The following is a 19,941-nucleotide window of genomic DNA, read 5'->3' as shown; positions in this document are numbered from 1 at the left end:
ATGACAAAGTTGATATTTATCACTTCCGGGTTGGCGCGACTGGCTAATGGCGGATTCCCTCCGAGCTCCGGAGGGAATCGGCTTAGCAGGGGGTTGGGTCTTGCCGTGCCAGCGACACGGGAACCCTTAAAAACCACGGGCACGGAGCCCGTGGACATGGTGACTCGGCGGGCACCATAAGCGCCCTCCCGACTCGTGAAGGAGCTTTTTTAAAGGCTACGGATCGGGTGCCAGGGAGTGGCGTGGTGCTGTGAGTCCTTCGCTTCCCCTGCCGAGCGAAGTCGCAAGCCATTCTTCAGTCAGCGCTGACTTCTTCCTACTAAATTTGGACTTAAAAGCAAGAACAACAACCCGTGAGTAATTTGAAAATTGGATTACAATATATTTGGCTTTGGATTCGGCGCGAGCGGGGGAGCTGAAAAAAAAAAGGAAGTCCGTCTCCCCCCTAATGTAAATAGCTCAAAGCAAGGACCTGTCAACTAAGGTCGCGGAAAGAGCCGCCGGGGTTGGATAAAGATACAAATTCCACGGATTTAAAAGGACTAAGCTAATGTGCTGGAGGACTAGAGTTTACTTTATTTGAACTAAGTACCATTCTTCTCAAGCCCGGGAGCAACCCGAGTCAAGAGCCTGATGAGGATTTATAGAAACCTTTGACAGCTATCAAATTAGCTGTCAAAGTTGGAAGAATTGAAGTTGAAACTTTAACCGGTCATATTGCTACAAAATATTGAAAACAAAGAAAGATTGTTACAAACAAATTTGACTTTTGGGTCGGAGGGGAAAAGAACATTAAGTAACCAGAATCCCTCTAGAGGGGATTCTTGGACATTACAAGAATGGAACTAAAACAGGGAATACAGGAAATACGTGCTGACTTGAAAAAGCTGATCTCTCTCGTGGGAAAGTTGTTAGAGAGGAATGAGAAAGGCCTTGTTTTGTCTACGAGCCCTTCAAACCCGAAGTTATCTGAAGATATACCAACTGAATTGGAAAAGGACTCGCTGCTCAAAACACAGGCAGCTGGACAAGAAAAAGAATTAAAGATTGAGGGGGAGAAGATATCTGCCAAGCAGGAGGAGCTGAAAGAAGGGATGGCCGAGATGATACAGAAGAGAAAAGAGAACTGGAGACCTGCTAAGAAGAACCCTAAATTGACCAAGGTGAAAGTTGGACTAGTTGGGACATATAGATTTTGGAAACAGTGTTGGAGCACCACCTGTAAACAAGTAGGTCTCATTGGAAGAATCACGGTCAGCACCAACAAAATACATCTTCGACCCTGGGCTAAAAAGATGGACCAAATGGCTTTTGCACTAGGGATGGAAACTGGGGAGGGAAGGGTGGGACCTAACAGTCCGAAGGGGGTCTGTTTTTTTTCCGCTTCAGGAGTATAAAAATTTTTTATTATTACAAAAATGGGGAATCGGTGTAGGGGAAATAGTGGCAACCTTAGGAAGGGTACATATTTTTTCTCTTTTTTTATTCTTTTTCTCTATATATAGGGCTAAGGTATATATTTTAATAAATGGCTAAGGTATATTAATGAATTAAAGCTTAATTCTATTATAAAAAATTATCTTAATTAAACTAGGGTTAAGTGATTTTAAATAAATTATGTTTTAGGATATTAAGTGGAAAACTTGCTTGATTAAACAATTGAAGATGGAATACAATAAGGGGAGATGTGGGGAAGTCTTGAAAAGAAGTTAAGGAAAATGAGCTTAAAAGGTGGAAACCTTTTTTGTTGCTTTTTGGTTTTTTTCTCGAGACTTTTTACTTTTTTCTTACCTCTTTTTTTCTTTTTCTGTTCTGTTATTTGTAATCTTTTGAAAATTTAATAAAGATCATTTAAAAAAAAACACAAAGTTGATATTTATCAAACATCTTAACTAAAATTACAGTAGTGCTTTATTGACGTTCACTGAGGGACTGATAACAGCTTGAGGGTTGTTTTTTAATGACAAATCTTGAAATGAATTTAGTGTGTGTTTTAATCCTCTGAGTAGGCAGGATGGACTGTGCTTTTGATTATGGCAGTGATTTCTCATTACAAAGTTCTCATTACTTCCATGTTGTTATAAACATACAGCATGGTCGTGAAAAAGATGCACCTACAGATTTATGCCAATGGATTTGTAACCTTAGGATAAGGAATCTACCATATTTTTCACACTATAAGACACACCAGACCATAAGACGCACCTAGTTTTTGGAGAAGGAAAACAAGAAAAAAAATATTCTGAGTCTCAGAAGCCAGAACAACAAGAGGGATCGCTGCGCAGCAAAAGCAGTGATCCCCCTTGCTGTTCTGGCTTCTGAGATAGCTGCGCAGCCTGCATTCGCTCCATAAGACGCACACACATTTCCCCTTACTTTTTAGGAGGGAAAAAGTGAGTCTTATAGAGCAAAAAATACGGTATATATAAATGACTAAATGCACCCTAAGTAATTAAACAAGTCGCTTTAAGACTAGAAGAGCTTGAGGCAGTAACAATGTCCATTAGGTCAAAAGGTGCTATTTTTTACTTCCCTGAAATTGAAGTGAAACTGATGATTGCTGAGACCTATTTACATGTACTGTCTTAATGTACATGTAAACTATATTAATGTTGGGCACAGCTTTCCTAACTGCCAGCTGACCTAACTGTCCTAACTGTCAACTTTCCTAACTGTCAACTGACAGCTGCCACTGTCTCCAAAGCAAAGGAAGAAACTAACCATCAACATCATGTTAGTTGTGATGGGTAGAACTACAGAAATTTTAGGAGTTGCTTTATAAACCAGAAGGTTCAGCTATGTGAATTGGTAAATTTAGTCACTCAATGTAACCTTTTTATATATGTATTACAAAAGTATGCTTGACTGCCATATGTTTGCCTAAATCAGGCATCCCCAAACTTGGCCCTCCAGCTGTTTTGGAACTACAATTCCCATCATCCCTAGCTACCAGGACCAGTGGTCAGGGATGATGGGAATTGTAGTCCAAAAACAGCTGGAGGGCAGAGTTTGGGGATGCCTGACCTAAAGGCTTAAAGGAGTCCCACTGGAAACTTCTTTTGCTCAGATCACATTGAGACAAGTATGAGCTTTCCCTTGGCTCCTACCAATTTCTTGAAAACTTATGGGTTGTATCACAGAACTTTAGTGTATGCTGCAGTTTCTGTTTTCATCATTCTTCTTGTTCCTTAACTCTCTCATTGAAGCTCCATGTCACCTTCTTTTCCCTTCCTCCCACCTTCCTGTTTCTTTATTCTTGTCTATGTTCCATTCCCCTCCTCTTTGGGTTTCACTTCCTTTTCATCTCTTCTTACTACTGCCTTCTCTCTCTCCCCCTTTCCATTTTTCCTTGCTATTCATTCATCCTTCTTTGATCATTTTCGAGTGCCTTTTTAAGGCCTTGTCCCTGGCTTACGTCTTCTGCCCTTTCCCACTTGAGACTCTTCAAGCTGTGGCATTAGCAGCTTCTGCTGCTCTTATCTCTCTTGTTTGAGATTCTGACCCCTTGGGCAGCTTTTCATGCAGCACAGCTGCCTTCTGAACTGGCCTCTAGTGTAGATTGCCTAAAGGAAGGATTTGGTTTTTTGAATTTCCAGTTTGTCCTTGGTTCATATTCAAGGTTCTTTACTTCTTCCTGTGGTGTGGTGAGGCATGAAGATGGAGGCATCTTCAAGGATGGGCAGTGGGTATGGCCTATTAACTGGAAGTTTGCAAGTAAATGGGTACAGTTGGGTGAAAATTCTGAACCTCTTTAATTTTCCAGAATGATGCTGTGTGATAATGGAGGAACTTACTACCTTCCAAGAGGAGGTAAAGACCTCTCCCCTAAATTTCACTGCATTGTTGCCAGCCAATTCCGACTAGTAGCTTCAGTGAATATACACCTGGAAAGGACAAAAACCCCAAACAAATAAGCATTTAGATCGATATACAAATGTCAAAGTAACCAATTTCCAAAACCCCAATTTATTGACAATTTGACACCCTTTGGAAACTAGTCATGAGAGTGGAAACAAAATTAAAAAATTTCCTTCCAGTAGCACCTTAGGTAAAGGTAAAGGGACCCCTGACCATTAGGTCCAGTCGTGGCCGACTCTGGGGTTGCGGCAGTGGCGTAGCGTGGGTTGTCAGCACCCGGGGCAAGGCAAGTAATTTGCGCCCCCTAACCCTGCATTTGCGCCCCCTAACCCTATCCCTAACCCTAAGCCCCAGATGTTGCGCCCGGTGCGACCGGCCCCCCCTGCACCCCCCACGCTATGCCACTGGGTTGCGGCGCTTTATTGGCCGAGGGAGCCGGCGTGCAGCTTCCGGGTCATGTGGCCAGCATGACTAAGCTGAACCAGAGCAGCGCATGGAAACACTGTTTACCTTCCCGCCAGAGTGGTACCTATTTATCTACTTGCACTTTGATGTGCTTTTGAACTGCTAGGTTGGCAGGAGCTGGGACCGAGCAACGGGCGCTCACCCCATTGCGGGGATTCAAACCGCCCACCTTCTGACCAGCAAGTTCAAGGCTCTGTGGTTTAACCCACAGCGCCACCTGCATCCCTTTCATGTGCATACCAATAACAAACTTAGTTGGTCTCTAAGATGCTACTGGAAGGAATTTTTTTATTTATTTTGTTTTGACTGTGGCAGACCAACACGGCTACCTACCTGTAACTAGTCATGAGAGTGCCACAGATACTTATCAGTGTTCAGTTTGCACTTCATAAACTTAAAACCTGTCATTCAAACTTTGCTTCAGGTAGCAATTTCAATTCCCTAGTAGCTTTAGAGATTTAATTTAAATCCTTGCATAATATTTTCTCCCTTGCCCTGCACCACCAAGAACTCCTTGTTGCAGGAGCCCTGAGAAACTGATCTTAACAGGAGTCACTTAAGCTATTAATAATTCTGGCACTACCACCAAAGCAGACGGGCATGTCAGTGATCCATTGCTTGCTCTTTAGTTGTCTTTTTGAAGCCAAGTGAAATTGGTAGCATGATTCATGTGCTTTCCTGAACTGATGTCTGCTTGAGATGTAATTTCACAGGACTGGCCAGATGAGTCTCCTTGAGATCCTTTAGGGCAATAGCTCCAGTTTTATGAGAATCCTTAAAGTTGACTTGCCATCTAAGGGCTGCTTATAGTAATATATCACACATGCTGTTTTCTATGCATCTAAGCTCAATCAATGGACAAAAGCAACTCAATTTCTACACAACCACACATTGTTGATTAGATATTGGTATCTGCTCAATGCTAAAATGGGGGCTAGCTATCAACTATGTGATATATTCTGTTTGAACTCTTTTTGTTTGTAATAATGACAACTATCATTACCTTGCATATAAGGACATTTTCTTATAATGTGGGTCTTAAAAATGCTTGGTTGATCAATTAATATTAAGTCATTAACTACCAATCTTATGATATGTTCTGCTTCTTGTTTTACAGAAACAGGATCTCCAATAACAGCTTCTTGTGTTGGCTTAGGAAACTCACTAACTCCTCCCTCAGGTCAGACAGGAAAACTGGTGCCTGGATACAATGGTAAAGTTATTACAGTATTATTATTATTCCTGTAGAATGCCCTCCCATCAAATGTCAAGGAAATAAACAACCATCTGACTTGTAGAAGACATCTGAAGGCTGCCCTGTATAGGGAAGTTTTTAATGTTTGATGTTTTACTGTGTTTTCATTTGTTGGAAGCCACCCAGGGTGGCTGGGGCAACCCAGTCAGATGGGTGGAATAATAACAATAACCATAACAACATGTATAACATTATGATATAGTATTAGCTTACCAGCTCTAAGAAGCACATGATTCCTCACAGGGTGCAACACCAAGACGACATTTAAAGCTGAAATGCTGCTGTATTTAACAGCTGAGGACCAAACCCATTATTGATCTGGTTTCCTTGGCCACTTTAAACTTTTTTTGTTCTGTAGCAACATCTCCATTTGTCAGAACACACTTTTTTTTTCCTGTTCTCAACCTGCAGCTGTCCAGTTTTTGAATTATACCATGCCCCAATAATTCCCTAATGTAGCAATAACCTATATTCATCATTGCTAGCAGGCATAACAGACTGTAGCATGGATGGGTGTTGCTTCCATTTTCTGCTTGGAAGTCACCTTGAATGAACCAATCCATATGGGCTGCCACATGTGGGTCAGTAGTTCTATAGGCCCAGAAGCCCAAGGAAGTCACTTACGGGCTGAATTGAGGGAGAAGATGAATCCAGAAGCCTGAGGCCACTTCTGCAAACACAAATCTTACCTTGTACATGACCCCACCTCCTGGGCAAGTTGGGTCTGCTTGTGAAACTGGAAAAGCGACTGGAAATGCTTCTTGATGAGCGTAGATTTTGCTATTTATGGCAAAGCTAGGGCAGCCTCTGCATATAATTGACTGCTTTTAATTAAAGGGCTGCTGCCGTGCTGTTTCTATTGTGTAATTATTGGTGATTTTATATATGTATATAGTTTTAATTCTATTTTTATCAATGCTTGTATTTTAATATCTTTTTCTACATTTTTAGTTGCTCTTGTTTTTATCTGTATGCTGCCTTGAGTTCTGCCAGGGAAGGCGTGGTATAATAATAATAATAATAATAATAATAAGAGGAATATGTGTCCAGAGTTGTTTCTGATGTTGTACTGGGTACTTTGTGATTGTGGAAACTCTGGGTGATAGACCATTCCCACACCTTCCTGCAGCCTTCCTCCTTGGCTAGGGGGACCCTTCAGAGCAGAGAGTACAAGGGGAGGAGAAATGGAAGCTGCCTTGTGTGAAATTGGATATTGTTCTTTGTACATGCATCAGGAGTGCCAGCAGAAACATACACAGGAGGCCATGACATCAGAGGGCAATTGTCCTCATCAAAACTGCCATGTACTCTGTAATGCCCTGTTTGAGAATAAGAGCAGTGAATAGATGTCCCCATTTCAGATATTGGTTTTTGAACTCTGTACATTAAATAGCACTTGTGTGTTTTATAGTGTGTAAAGATGTTGCTAGCTAGTCTAGTCAGTGATCCCCAGAAACATTTTTTTTAGTGAAAGCAAATGCCCATTGAGCTCCGCAAGTGTCTAGCTGTTTTTAATTTAAAGTTACCTGCTTTCCACTTATACCAGGAAGGCAGTCTTCTGCAGAGGCTGATATTTGAAAGGAATGCTAAGCACATTATCTTTAATGTTCAGCATTAAAAAAAAAGATTGCCGTAGGAAATGTAGGCTTTGAATCCATATAAAGCATGAAAGGCAGTAGCTGCCTCTAGCCAGGAAAACAACCGAACAGAACATGTGCAACCGTAAGATTAGGAAAGCTGCAATATTTTCATAACTAGAATTATGGTTTGACCAAAATTATCTAGGGATTAACCTGTTCTTCACATGTAATTGATAGTGTACTCCTATTCATATTTACTCAGACATAAGTCCCATTAAGTTCACTGGGACTTAGTACCAGGTAAGTATTACAGGGTTGCAGGCTGAGATAACTTTAAGATCAATTTCACTTGCCTGAGAATTGCTCAGTTAATTGGAAAGGAAAGAGTTGACTGGTTTTGTAAAACAAATAAATAGGGCAGGATAGATGAAGGTTGAAAAAGTGCAATGTTTTCTTGCCCTTTATTGGCAGAAGAACCAACAATTATGAGGTGGAAACAAGATCAGACTTGGTGCATTAAGTCAAGAATGAATGTGGGACATGTACACTCCTTTTCCACTCACACACTGGGTTCAGCGCTTCTAGTTAACTTTAAACCACAGTTTCCCATTACATCCAAACTAATAAATAAGGTTTTGCTCTACAGCAGATAGGAATGAAGTGAAAAGTGGGGGAAGTGACTGTTGTGGGCTGAGACAGGAAGTGCAGTGGCTGTAAATACATACCCTCTGGGCTCTATTTGACCTTTAAAGACAGATGAAATTAGGTGAAAACTGCCACTTTTTGTAAATTGCCATCTATAACCTCCAAGTGCTCTTTAAACCGCATCAGCTCCTGTGTAGTTGTCTGTGCTTGTTGCTGTGCCTTGCATCTTAAACCACTCTAAAAATAAGGTATCTCTTGCCCTCTGATAAAGGTAATTTACATTCCAGCTTTGTCCAGCCTTCCTCTGAGTTGAATCTGTAAATTAAAACTAATTTTTCAGTCTGATCTGCAAAAACAAGAGCCCCAAGATAGCCTAATTGGGCACTGCAAATGTTTTGTAATTGCTTTCCTCAAGTTGTGTTTTCCATAGCAATTAAGCTCGAAGCTTTCCTCTGTCTTGAACACTAGTAAAGAGGGGAGGGGAGGAAAAAAATATATTTTTGTGAATCCTTTTGTCTTTTTTTCTTGCAGTGATGATTCTGGATGATGACAAGCAAGCTGTAAAAGCGAAGACTTTAGGAAATATTGTGGTGAAGTAAGCAGCCCACAACCTTTCAAGGGATTAATGCTGTAAAGTAGACAGAAGGAGTGAGCCAAAACACTGTGATATAATTGAATATTGAATGAATATATTTACTGATACTGACCACAAATATTACCCCTTTAGCCAGTAACATCAACCTCTCTAGAGCTAAAACAAATTTTTTTTGACATACGAACTTCCCTCTCTTTTGCTCAATTAGGGGCTCTTTGCAGAGGCTGCTTGCTGCTTCATTGATCTGTTTCAGCTTCTGTAACAGTAACATTGGAGAATACTTGAAAGCCAATCCTCATTCCATGTGGGAGCTTAATTGGAATTGAAAGAAAAGATCCAGGCTTTGAAAGATGCCATTGCAGAGAGGGAAAACTGGTTTTGTAAAGGCCAATTCCAGCTAGTTCAAATTATGAGTGTTGGGTGTGGTGGTTCCTTCCTCTCTGCTTCTGAGAACTGTACCATCTTTGTCATTGTTATGGCTGGTTGGCTTCCTAGAGAGAACGTAATCCACAGCCTAGCACAGGAGGTCCTCTGTGTATTTCTGGGGCACAGCCTGTGCTCTTGGTTGTCTTCTCCAGTACAGACCTGGGAATCTGTCAGGTTGCTGTCTTTATGTTAAGCCCCCTTCATGCATTGATCATGATTAACTGCAAACTTGGCTGCACCAGTGGCACGAACTACTCTGATGTTGCATGGCTTCCTTGACCCTGCCTGCAGTTTCAGATGTTGAGCAAGGGGCACCTATGCTCATAGACCTCCACATGTATAGGTTTCTACAGATGGAGCCTAGTTAACACAGGGTTTTTTGGAAACCTAGACATGTGGAGGCTTGCATGCATACACTTCCTCTGCTCAGACACTCATGCTTAAAGCATGAATGTCAGGACCGGGTGGGGTGGAAGCTGCATTGGAACAAGGCTCTGTTGCTCCTTCCAGCTTCTGGTGTCATGTCAAAACATTTAACTTTCCCAGGCCTTTTAAATGGCTATGCTTGTTCTGCACTATAATTTCACAATTCTATTGCTGCCTCTCATTGTTTTTAATTCATTATGAATGTTGATTTTTGCTGTATTTGCTGGTGTGAACTGTTTTATTTATTGCCCCAGAAACCATTGGGATGAAGGGCAGTCTAGAAATGAATAAATGAATAGACTCATATAGTCCCACACGCATTTACTTGGGAGTAAGTCTCATTTATGAGGGGACGCAGGTGGCGCTGTGGGTTAAAGCCTCAGCGCCTAGGGCTTGCCGATCGAAAGGTCGGCGGTTCGAATCCCTGTGGTGGGGTGGGCTCCCGCTGCTCGGTCCCAGCGCCTGCCAACCTAGCAGTTCGAAAGCACCTCCGGGTGCAAGTAGATAAATAGGGACCGCTTACCAGCGGGAAGGTAAACGGCGTTTCCGTGTGCGGCTCTGGCTCTGGCTCTGGCTCTGGCCAGAGCAGCGATGTCACGCTGGCCACGTGACCCGGAAGTGTCTCCGGACAGCGCTGGCCCCTGGCCTCTTAAGTGAGATGGGCGCACAACCCCAGAGTCTGTCAAGACTGGCCCGTACGGGCAGGGGTACCTTTACCTTTACCTTTAAAGTCTCATTTAACTCAGGCTTATTGCACAGTATTGTTCTGTCTGTGCTTCAGGGACTCTGGCATGTTCTCTCATTGAGAGTGTCAAATTTCCCCCCACACAATCTGGTGAGAAGGAACAAAATTTTCTTATGAGTGAAAAATTCACCTAGACTACCAATTCTGACATTGTTTTTCCTCATGTCCTCCAATTACTTTCACAATGCACACTCCTAATGGAGACAGAATTTATGTAGGAAACAACCCATTATTTTTCTGTTGTGGTTCTTTCATATTAGCCTATGATTCTATTATTTTGCATCTCCAACCTGGTAGGTTCATGAAAGAATAATATCTTGCATACCATCTTTACACAATGTGAGCTGGGTTTCTCATCTCCGTTTCTGCTTTCCTACCTGTTTTTCAGTTTCCACTGCTTCTCCTTAGGAGCTCACTAAGCTTCTACTACCATGGTACGTGCTATCTGCATTTTTTGCCTGATTTGCTGGTAATACTTGAGGTGACTATCCTTTTGCTCAGCTGATTATCACTGTTTTAGCTTCAGCTTTTCCAATTTTCTGCATTTCTGTTGCTAATTGACAGCAAAGCACATGTTTAACTAATGCTCGGAGGCATTATTGCTTTTATAGGAGTTGTCTGGACAATGTTGGGTCACAAATGCAACATCTATGGCTGCTTTACATCTTATCTTTTTTGACACATGTGCCAATCGAGGCATGCATGTAACATGCAAATGGAAGCACCTGTGGCTGTTATCGAAACACAGTGCTTGCATTTGCACTTAATGTTAAGCCAGACTTCCAGACAGAATGAATGAATGATCCAACTTCGCTCATCCCCTAGTGCAAACAGGATAAACAAACCAGCAATAAACCAGAGCTTCAAATTGGTACCAGTAATGCCTTGTTAGGGATTCAGAAACCATAACCCATGGCTTAGATGTAATGGGAAGCCAAGGTTTCCTAGTTGGCTATGTCACTTATGCCAGTAGAGCAGCAAAGCAGCATGCTCATTCCTAATAACCCACAATAAGCCATTCTAGTTTATTGTTTTATGCAAGTATGGCCACTAGGCTCTTACTGTTGATGAATAAATTCATCACAGCACTGTACTTTGCAGTGAAGGGGAAGGTGCTTGCTCCCACATCAAAGTTTAAATATATATATAACTTGAGTAGTTGTTGGTTTTCCCCACAGGAGAAGGTGGAATGTAAAGGCAAGTCTCTCTGTGTTTAAATGTGCATGCAAAACATTTTTGCACCTTTTCAGTTGCTTGTCAAACATAGCTGGCAACGTTTGTATGCATTAATTTTTTGTTATCATTAAGGCCTACACAGTGTGTTTAACAAAGTGACTGGCATGCTGCCCATTGCTTAAATATTAGATAAATCTAAGGTACTCCCCCACCCAAAAAAGCCCCCCAGTTTGGTATGATGCTTTAAAAAAAATGTAATCAAACCCTAGTGTTTCAAAGGGAGGCTAATTCCAATAAAGTTATCCTGAGACGGTTTCTTTTTTTGTTTTGCAGTTGTACAAAACACCTATGTTGGTGTGTTTTTTTTTGAAAACTTGCATGTTCAGAGCGTCAGTAGTTAGAGGAGCACACTGGTTTAATAGTTCTAAGGAATAATGCTTTTCCGTAATTCTCCATATTGACAGACAGGGTGCAACTTCAGTATAGTGTGTGTTAGAATGTAAAACTACTATCCAAAGCTTTAAAATGCTGGGCTAACTTTGGAATTAATCTCTAGGTTTTTGTGGGGTTTTTCTTTTCTTTTATACTAATAAATGCTGAGTGTAAGCTTGGCCTTTCAGGCAGTTGATTTTCTGATGATTTCAGGAAAGGTCTTAATCTTAAAGTGTCATGTTGCCTTCTTTGCAGCATAGCAGGCACCACACTTTCTGCACATATTGTTTCATTCCTGCTACAAGCTAACATTCATGTCACACTAAACAAACCAATTAGTGTCTATAGTGCCGCAGGAGTTTTGACTTTGAGAAACCTCAAGAAGCACTTTGTAAATATGGATGGAGGAAAAAAATCAGGGTTTGGGGGGGTGTAATGACACATTCTTCTAAGACTTAACTATTGCTAAGTTTTAGCACAAGCGGTGTGCTAAATGCAAAATGTCCTTACAAACTTTTGCATTTTCAGTTATGTATGCATATCTATTCTTGTTACACTTGATGTGACCCTGTTGCAAATCACCAGATGGAATTAATTTAACACCTTTTTTATTTCTGCTTTATTGCACGTCAGCTTTTTAAATTTTTTATTTTTGGAATTCATACGGGTGAAAGTCTGTGTGTGGCAAGAGGTGATGGGCTCTCTTACTTAATGGCTAAGCTGAAAGGAGCAGAATAAAACCAAACAAAAAAGCCCCAGGGGAATCGTTAATGGCTCTGTCAATGAGAATTGTCCTTCCTCTCTGTCACAAGGACTTTTTAGACAGTTAAATAAATCAACGGTGCAACTATGTTACCGGTTATGAATTACTGTCCTGTTGGTACCCTGAATGCATACAAGGTAGCTTCTGTTTCCTGAAGGTTTCATTTAATACAGATGCATCTTGACATGAGATTAGAAGTTAGGCAACATTTTATTCTCAACTCTGTTGGAACTGACCATTGAGCCTGCTTCAACAGGAATTAGAACCCAAGGTTCAGTTCAGCCAAGGTACCTCTTATCCATGGGTAGGCAAACTAAGGCCTAGGGGCCAGATTTGGCCCAATCGCCTTCTAAATTCGGCCCGCGAACGGTCCAGGAATCAGTGTGTTTTTACATGAGTAGAATGTGTCCTTTTATTTAAAATGCATCTCTGAGTTATTTGTGGGGCCTGCCTGGTGTTTTTACATGACTAGAATGTGTGCTTTTATTTAAAATGCATCTCTGGGTTATTTGTGGGGCATAGGAATATGTTCATCCCCCCAAAAAAAAATATAGTCTGGCCCCCCACAAGGTCTGAGGGACAGTGGACTGGCCCACTGCTGAAAAAGTTTGCTGACCCCTGCTCTTATCCTTCAGTATTGTGCAAAGCACTTGAAACATTTAACCACCTTTGGAAGCAGTCTTCTCCCCACTGCTCCAGGAACACAAAACAAAGGTTGTGGGTAATGGTACCGTAGTGAGCTAAGGGATTTTGTGATGATGGAACCTGTGGCTGTAGAGGCCTGAAATGGTTATGATATCATAGAGCTTTTCACAAGCATTCTAACTTGTCAGCGATGAAAGCTATTTGCAGAGTGCTAACCGTCTCCTATGAAAGACTGTAAAAGTCACCTGAGTTGAGATTAAGCCTCACACATTCCCTATCCCTAGGAAAGGAATAGGCAGTGTGGGGAAAAATGAGGACTGATGCTGAATGGGAAGAGACAGAGAGAGATGCTAAGGGGACAGGGGAGCCAGAAATGGGAATGTCGGTGAAATGGAATAAGCTGCCATGTGAACGCAGCCTCAGGAGGGACTGTGAACTGTTGAAGAGAAGAGGGTTGCTTGAAAAGGAAGCCTAAAGTGCCCCGGACCACGGTGTAGGGGGCTAAGGAAGTGTAGGCCAACTTCACTCTGGGTGCCCTTCGTGATTAGAAGTTTGCGTTGTCTTGGGAGTGTTATTCCCCCCTCCGCTTTTTATCATTACCCATGTCTCTGTTTTGTGGCGGTGAATTAGATTTTAGGCAGAGTGTAACATACTCCCAAGAGGAATACTCCCTTTTAGGGGGACATCTCCTTGTATTTTTCTAAAACAAATTCTAAGGTCATAAAAAACATGGCTGTTATTGTTAAAGGAAGTTTGAAGAATATTGATGGGTTATCTGGAAAACATCAGTTGATGCCGTTTGCAAGCCATTGATTTATGACAGTGTCAAACAGAAAAGTGAATTCAAGGGGAGCCTTCCCCTCCCTCACTTTTTTGCTGAGATAAATGGGAATCTTTCTCATGCCCTCTACCACAAAAAGTGTGCCTCTGAAGTTTTGTCACTTAACTACAGTGGTACCTCGGGTTAAGAACTTAATTCGTTTTGGAGGTCAGTTCTTAAACTGATACTGTTCTTAACCTGAGGTACCACTTTAGCTAATGGGGCCTCCCGCTGCCGCCGCCGCCGCACGATTTCTATTCTCATCCTGAAGTAAAGTTCTTAACCTGAGGTACTATTTATGGGTTAGCAGAGTCTGTAACCTGAAGCGTCTGTAACCTAAGGTACCACTGTACTTGGCTAAGGGAGCTTGGCCACTCTCTTTTTGCACTAGGATTTGCAAGTTTAACTAAACACAGTTCTCCTGGGCTGTACCTGAGAAGGGAAGTCACTGCCACCAGCTCTTTATGGTAGGGATGGGGCATCTCAGACCCAGAGCCTGAATTGCAGCCCTCCAGACCTCTCTTGCCAGGCCTAGGGACTCTTCCCAGGATACAGCCAATGGGGAATTGAGAGGCTCCTCTCTCACACATACCCACTGCACTAAGCAGTTTCTGGGAAATCATGTTGCTTATGTATGCTCCTAGCTCTTGGGACATATTGAGAAACATGCAGAGACAGTTGACCACGCACATATTGCTTAGTGGGTCTGGCTCATCTTTGTTCTTGTCATTTGGCTTATTACCTGCATGCAGAGACACATCGGTTTTAAGCAGTCTGCTTGTTTTGTTCACATGTAGTTCACATCTAGTGCAGGTGTAGTCATATTTTTCCATGTTGGCAGACTCTGTGAGCACTGTATTTGTAATATTTTAACATCTGTTTTCCTTTAGTTAACAACTAAACTATTTTTAAACTATTTTTAAAATGTAAACCAACACATAATATTGGGAATGGTGAACTTATGCTTAATTATAGTTCTCCCCCCTTCCCCACCATAATGCTGCGCTTCCAGTTTAGGATAAACACTGGTGTGATAGGTGTTTTTACACAGATTAATATTGAGGATTCAGTACAAAAAAAGGTACATAGAATTGGGAGATTTATAAGTGCCTGATTAGCTTGCACATTAGGTGAAAATATTCAGGATTTGTAACGGGCGTGGTGGTGGGCATTGTGTCTTATGATAGGAGAATGTCTTTATAGTACAAGAAGCTACCATAATTTGTGCAATGGATTTGTTAAAAATAGATTTCATCCCCATCTCTGTTTTTACTATTATGGGAAGGAACAAAGTAAATCCCTGTATCTTCCAAAAGTATTGAGCTGACTTGAGCAGCAAAAAATTAAATATTTAGGTTGGAACTGATTATTAGCTACATGTGTGACATAAATATTTCATATTCTTGATCAGAATGTTTCAATCCTTGACCAGCTCCACTAGACTTGTAAAGATAGTTGCTTTTGGCTTCTACCCTTCCAACACATTTCAGGAGATGACTTTTTTAAAAAAACAACAACCCTTTAGTCACCATTGTGTAATAATCTTGTAAAAACGATCTGTTCTCCTTGATCGCCTTGTTCCAATTTAATTTTGTGTGTTTGTGTTTGCTTTTTTATTTAAATAACAGGCTGCCTTTGCCTCCAGGAGCCTTTCTGGGCCTTTGGAAAAATGAGGATCTGTACAAGGAAATATACTTCCAGAAATTTCCAGTAAGAGGAGTTAAAATGAACTAAATATGTAGTAAGCTATCTTTGGCTCTCTAGCATGAAGCGATGCCATATTTTGGAATGCTGTTTCCCCTTCTGATTGGGGTTGATGGCTTCTCAAAGCAACTGGAGGTCAGCGTGTTGCTTACCCTAAGTAATAGAATAGATATATTTTGTAATGCTCAAGAAATACTTTCACTCCCCTTCTCCATAAATGCTGCACACTGTAGTGTAAGAATCCCATTCATGCCCATGTTTGCATATTCTTCTATTACTCTTCCACATGTCCTTACTAAAGGCCAGCCGGCTTCTTATGGGATGTGTGCAATGCTGGCGTGGTGAGATAGCTCAGTCGGTAGAGCAATGACTCGTAACCTTGAAGGTCGTGGGTTCAAGCCCCACACTGCACAAAAAGATTCCTGCATTGCAGGAATGACCCCAGTGGTCCCTTACAGCTCTACAATTCTCTGATTCTATGGAGATTACACATGAGGCAAACAAGGCATGTGCTAAGCAGCTCTACACGATACTGTTAAGAACGTAAGAGTTCAGTCCAAGGCCCTTCTAGTCTGGCCTTCTGTACCCACAGTGGCCAACCCAATGCCTACACAAAGCCCATAAGAGTGGCATGAGTGCATTTCAGAGGCTTATCTCCAGTATTGGAGGTAACATCACCGTCAAGATTAGTAGCTGTTGTTTTGCAGAAAAGCTGCTATACAAGATGTGGCCTGTAAAGACTGGACAGGAACCTAGGGTTATTTTGGAGTAATGCTAAGGATGGGAATGGTGGTTAAAGTGGTCTAGATCTTTGGTAATTTTTGTTGATATTTCTGTATTTAAGGAACATCAATAAAATGAGCAATAAACATCTTTTTAAAGTATTACTGATCTCAAATATTCTGATATATTTTTTCCCTTTCTCCTCTTGCTTTTGCTCCCAGGGGTACTATAATACTATGGATGCAGGTTATATGGATGAAGAGGGCTATTTGTATGTGATGTCTCGAGTGGATGACGTGATCAATGTTGCAGGTCATAGGATTTCAGCAGGCGCAATTGAGGAGGTAAATGCAAAGCGGTCTGTAAAAATGCTTTAAAATTACATGTTAAAACTCCAGCTAAGATTTAAATCACCAGTGGAGGATGTTTCCACGTTGCTGCTGCTTATGAATGGTATTAAGGTAATGTGTACAAAGTCACTTTTGTGTCCTCCCTGTTCTTGCCCCTAGGCATTTTAACAGCGAGAAGAACAGTGGCATACATTTTAAAAATCTGACTAACGAAGTACAAAAGGTCTTGTATTATCCAGCACAAAGGTGTGTTCTTTTGAAACTTACCTGAGTGATTTGTGGTCCACATTGGCAACTTCATAACTTCAGGAAAGCCCTGATACCAGGGACTGGATTCTGAGCTCCCTCACTGTCTGCAGGCCACTGTGACAGGGGAATGGGGCCAAAAACCTACATTTTTCCTGTGCTGATAAGATTTGAATTCAAGCTGTGTCTGCAAATAAAGAATTGGAAGCATACTAAGGTCACATCCACAACATACATTTAAAACACGTGGCTTCTCCCTAAGAATTCTGGGAACTGTAGTTGGTTAAGGGTGCTGGGAGTTGTAGCTCTCTGAGGGGTAAAACTACAGTTTTCAGGATTCTTTGGAGGAAGTCATGACTATGAAAGTGGAACATATGTGGTTAAAATGTATTATCACCATCAATTTATTATGAAGGGACTGTACAATAAAGCCCAAAAACTCAGATACATTTAAGACAAAACTAAATCTCTGAGCAAAGACCCATATATCCTGCTGAGAAAGCCTGCCAGAATCAAAATGTATTTATTTGTTCCTGGAAAATGCAGATAATGGGTACCTGTTCATATCTCAACAGGAATGCTATTCTATAGATCACTGAAATCCCTGCTCCAACTTATTGCAGAGCAGGCCTCTGGATCTTTGGAACTTACAGGAGAAACTCTCCCACAGACCACAGGGATCTGCTAGGTATATAAGGGGTAAAGTGGTCTCTCAGATAACCTGGTCCTGACACGTATGTTAGCACCAACACTTTGAAATTGGCCTGGTAGCAGATGCATGGCATGGAGGTGACCTAAGAGTGTTCCTGATTCTTCCTTTGCATCAAAAGGTTTGGCACTTTTTGAATCTCACACCTTGTAATGTCACTGTGCAGGGCCACAGAAAAAAGGAGCTAAATTCAAAAAGTACCAACTTTTTGATGCTTGAACTTTCTTGTTCCTGGCATCATATATGATGGGAAAGGTTGGCATGGTTTGTCTGAGATGGCCTGGTGGACCACCCACCAAGTCTTGGCAGGCCTAATCAGGCTGGGGGTGGGGGACTAAGGTTCACCATGGACTTATATACTGTCTTATTTCCAAATAACTTGAATAATAGTAAAATGAAAGTAAAGGTGTAAAGTAAACTGAATCCGGAAAAAGAAATAGGGTTATGAATGCCAAGGGAATAAATGCAGCAACACAATAATGCTTCCAGGCAAAGAAAATAATTAGAGCAGATGAATGAATGAAATAAAGGGCCTATGATGAGACATAGGTAAACAAATCATTACAGTAATCCAAACAAGATAAAATTAAAGTATGAGCTGTGTCAACAGGTGGAAGGGTGATATTAGTTTCCTGAAAGAAGTAAGATGTTGGCCGTGATATTTTAGGAGAAATATTACTAGAAAGGAGAAGAACCACAGAATATGACCTTGATTCCAGAGAGAAGGCGATATTGGAGTGACACCAGCAACAGATAAATCAAGAACCAACATGGGAAAACCAAATAAACTTATTTTTAGATAGTTTAAGGAACTGTATCCAAATCCCAGAAGAAATAGGCAGCAAAGAGGGAGAAAACTCTTATATGGTGATGGTCATCTGGAGCAGGGAAATTCAGCTGAATTGAACCTACCTAAATATGATAATCAGTGCTAGGGGAATGGATGCAGGAACTGAGACAGCAAAACCTGAACCATGAAGGACACCCAAAAGTAAAGGGACAAGGGTGAAAAACAGCACTCACACTGACTCATGATTGACAGATAAGAAAACCATTAAAGAATAGAACAGGATTAGCCAGACAAAAAGAAAGCAGCCTCAAATACTGAAGGATAACGAAGAACAGAAAAATTATACATTGAAAGTAAAAAAGAAATGTGAAGATGAGGCAGTTTATCAAGCCAAATGAATGAAAACTACATTAAAAAGGACCTAGTGTAGTGATGTATGGAAGTGAGAGCTGGACCATAAAGAAGGCTGATCTCTGAAGAATTGATGCTTTTGAATTATGGTGCTGGAGGAGACTCTTGAGAGTCCCATGGACTGCAAGAAGATCAAACCTATCCATTCTTAAGGAAATCAGCCCTGAGTGCTCACTGGAAGGACAGATCGTGAAGCTGAAGCTCCAATACTTTGGCCACCTCATGAGAAGAGAAGACTCTCTGGAGAAGGGACAAGGAGAAGGGGACGACAGAGGACGAGATGGTTGGACAGTGTTCTTGAAGCTACCAGCATGAGTTTGACCAAACTGTGGGAGGCAGTGGAAGACAGGAGTGCCTGGCATGCTCTGGTCCATGGGGTCACAAAGAGTCGGACACGACTAAACAACTAAACAAGAAGAACAAAAGTGTAGTGATAATCAAGACTTTGAGAGAGAAAACACTGCATACACATTGCTTGGAAACAAAGGAGAGAAACCAGGTGGCAATTAGACAAACCCAGTGAAGTCATCTATGAGGCTAGAAGCCATAACAGAGAGATTCGAAATTATACTAAAGGGAAGAATAGAAAGTGAGCAATCTGCTTAGAAAACATGAAGGCATGACACTGAGCAAACAAGTAGAAGAGAAGAAGAGCAGAAAAGAAAGAAAACAGCCACAAGGCTGTGACAAATGGTGATAAATAAGAAGAGCTGATCAGAAGGAACTCATGAATGAACTTGCGCTGCTTTATCAAAGGCATGTGCAAAAGCTAAGAGATAAAAATAGACAAGAAAGAAAATGAGGAATAAGAAGTGAATTAGCAAGGGAATAAAAGTGACTAGCCAAAGCAGCAGCAACAGAATGAATTAACTGAGAAAGATAAATAAGATTGCTTATTTAAGGGTGTGTGTGAAGCGTATAGATAAGAAATTGAGAAGTCATGACGAACGGCACAGGACCGTGATATATGAAGGAAAACGTATTTGAGAAGTAATCTATGGCTGACCTGGGGAAGAATAATGGGAGCAGAAAGACAAATCAAATGTACATGTTGAAACAGAGTTAAATGAAGAATCCGAAGCATCAATAATTGGTGCCATAGAAACAGCAAACAAAAGAGGATCAGGAAAAAATAGGTTGTCAAGGCTGAAAGTTGCAAAATTCTTAAAACAGTCAA

The 19,941-nt window shown here is 41.3% G+C and overlaps 1 protein-coding gene across 6 annotated transcripts in view; it reads left to right on the top strand.

Moving 5' to 3' along the window:
* The window catches only part of ACSS3 (acyl-CoA synthetase short chain family member 3), an 81,919-nt gene that overhangs the window by 38,371 nt on the left and 23,607 nt on the right, over window positions 1–19,941 (top strand). For all 6 annotated transcript variants that reach the window (XM_079991828.1, XM_079991827.1, XM_079991826.1 and 3 more), the window contains 4 exons: window positions 5,441–5,536; window positions 8,335–8,398; window positions 15,460–15,541; window positions 16,480–16,602. In XM_079991828.1, coding sequence (XP_079847954.1) covers window positions 5,441–5,536; window positions 8,335–8,398; window positions 15,460–15,541; window positions 16,480–16,602 — 365 coding nt within the window. The remainder of the gene's footprint in view (window positions 1–5,440; window positions 5,537–8,334; window positions 8,399–15,459; window positions 15,542–16,479; window positions 16,603–19,941) is intronic.

Source organism: Podarcis cretensis, assembly GCF_951804945.1.
Source record: "Podarcis cretensis genome assembly, chromosome: 10".
NCBI lineage: Eukaryota > Metazoa > Chordata > Lepidosauria > Squamata > Lacertidae > Podarcis > Podarcis cretensis.
Note: the sequence above shows the minus strand (reverse complement) of the source record. Positions and strands in the feature narration are given on the sequence as shown.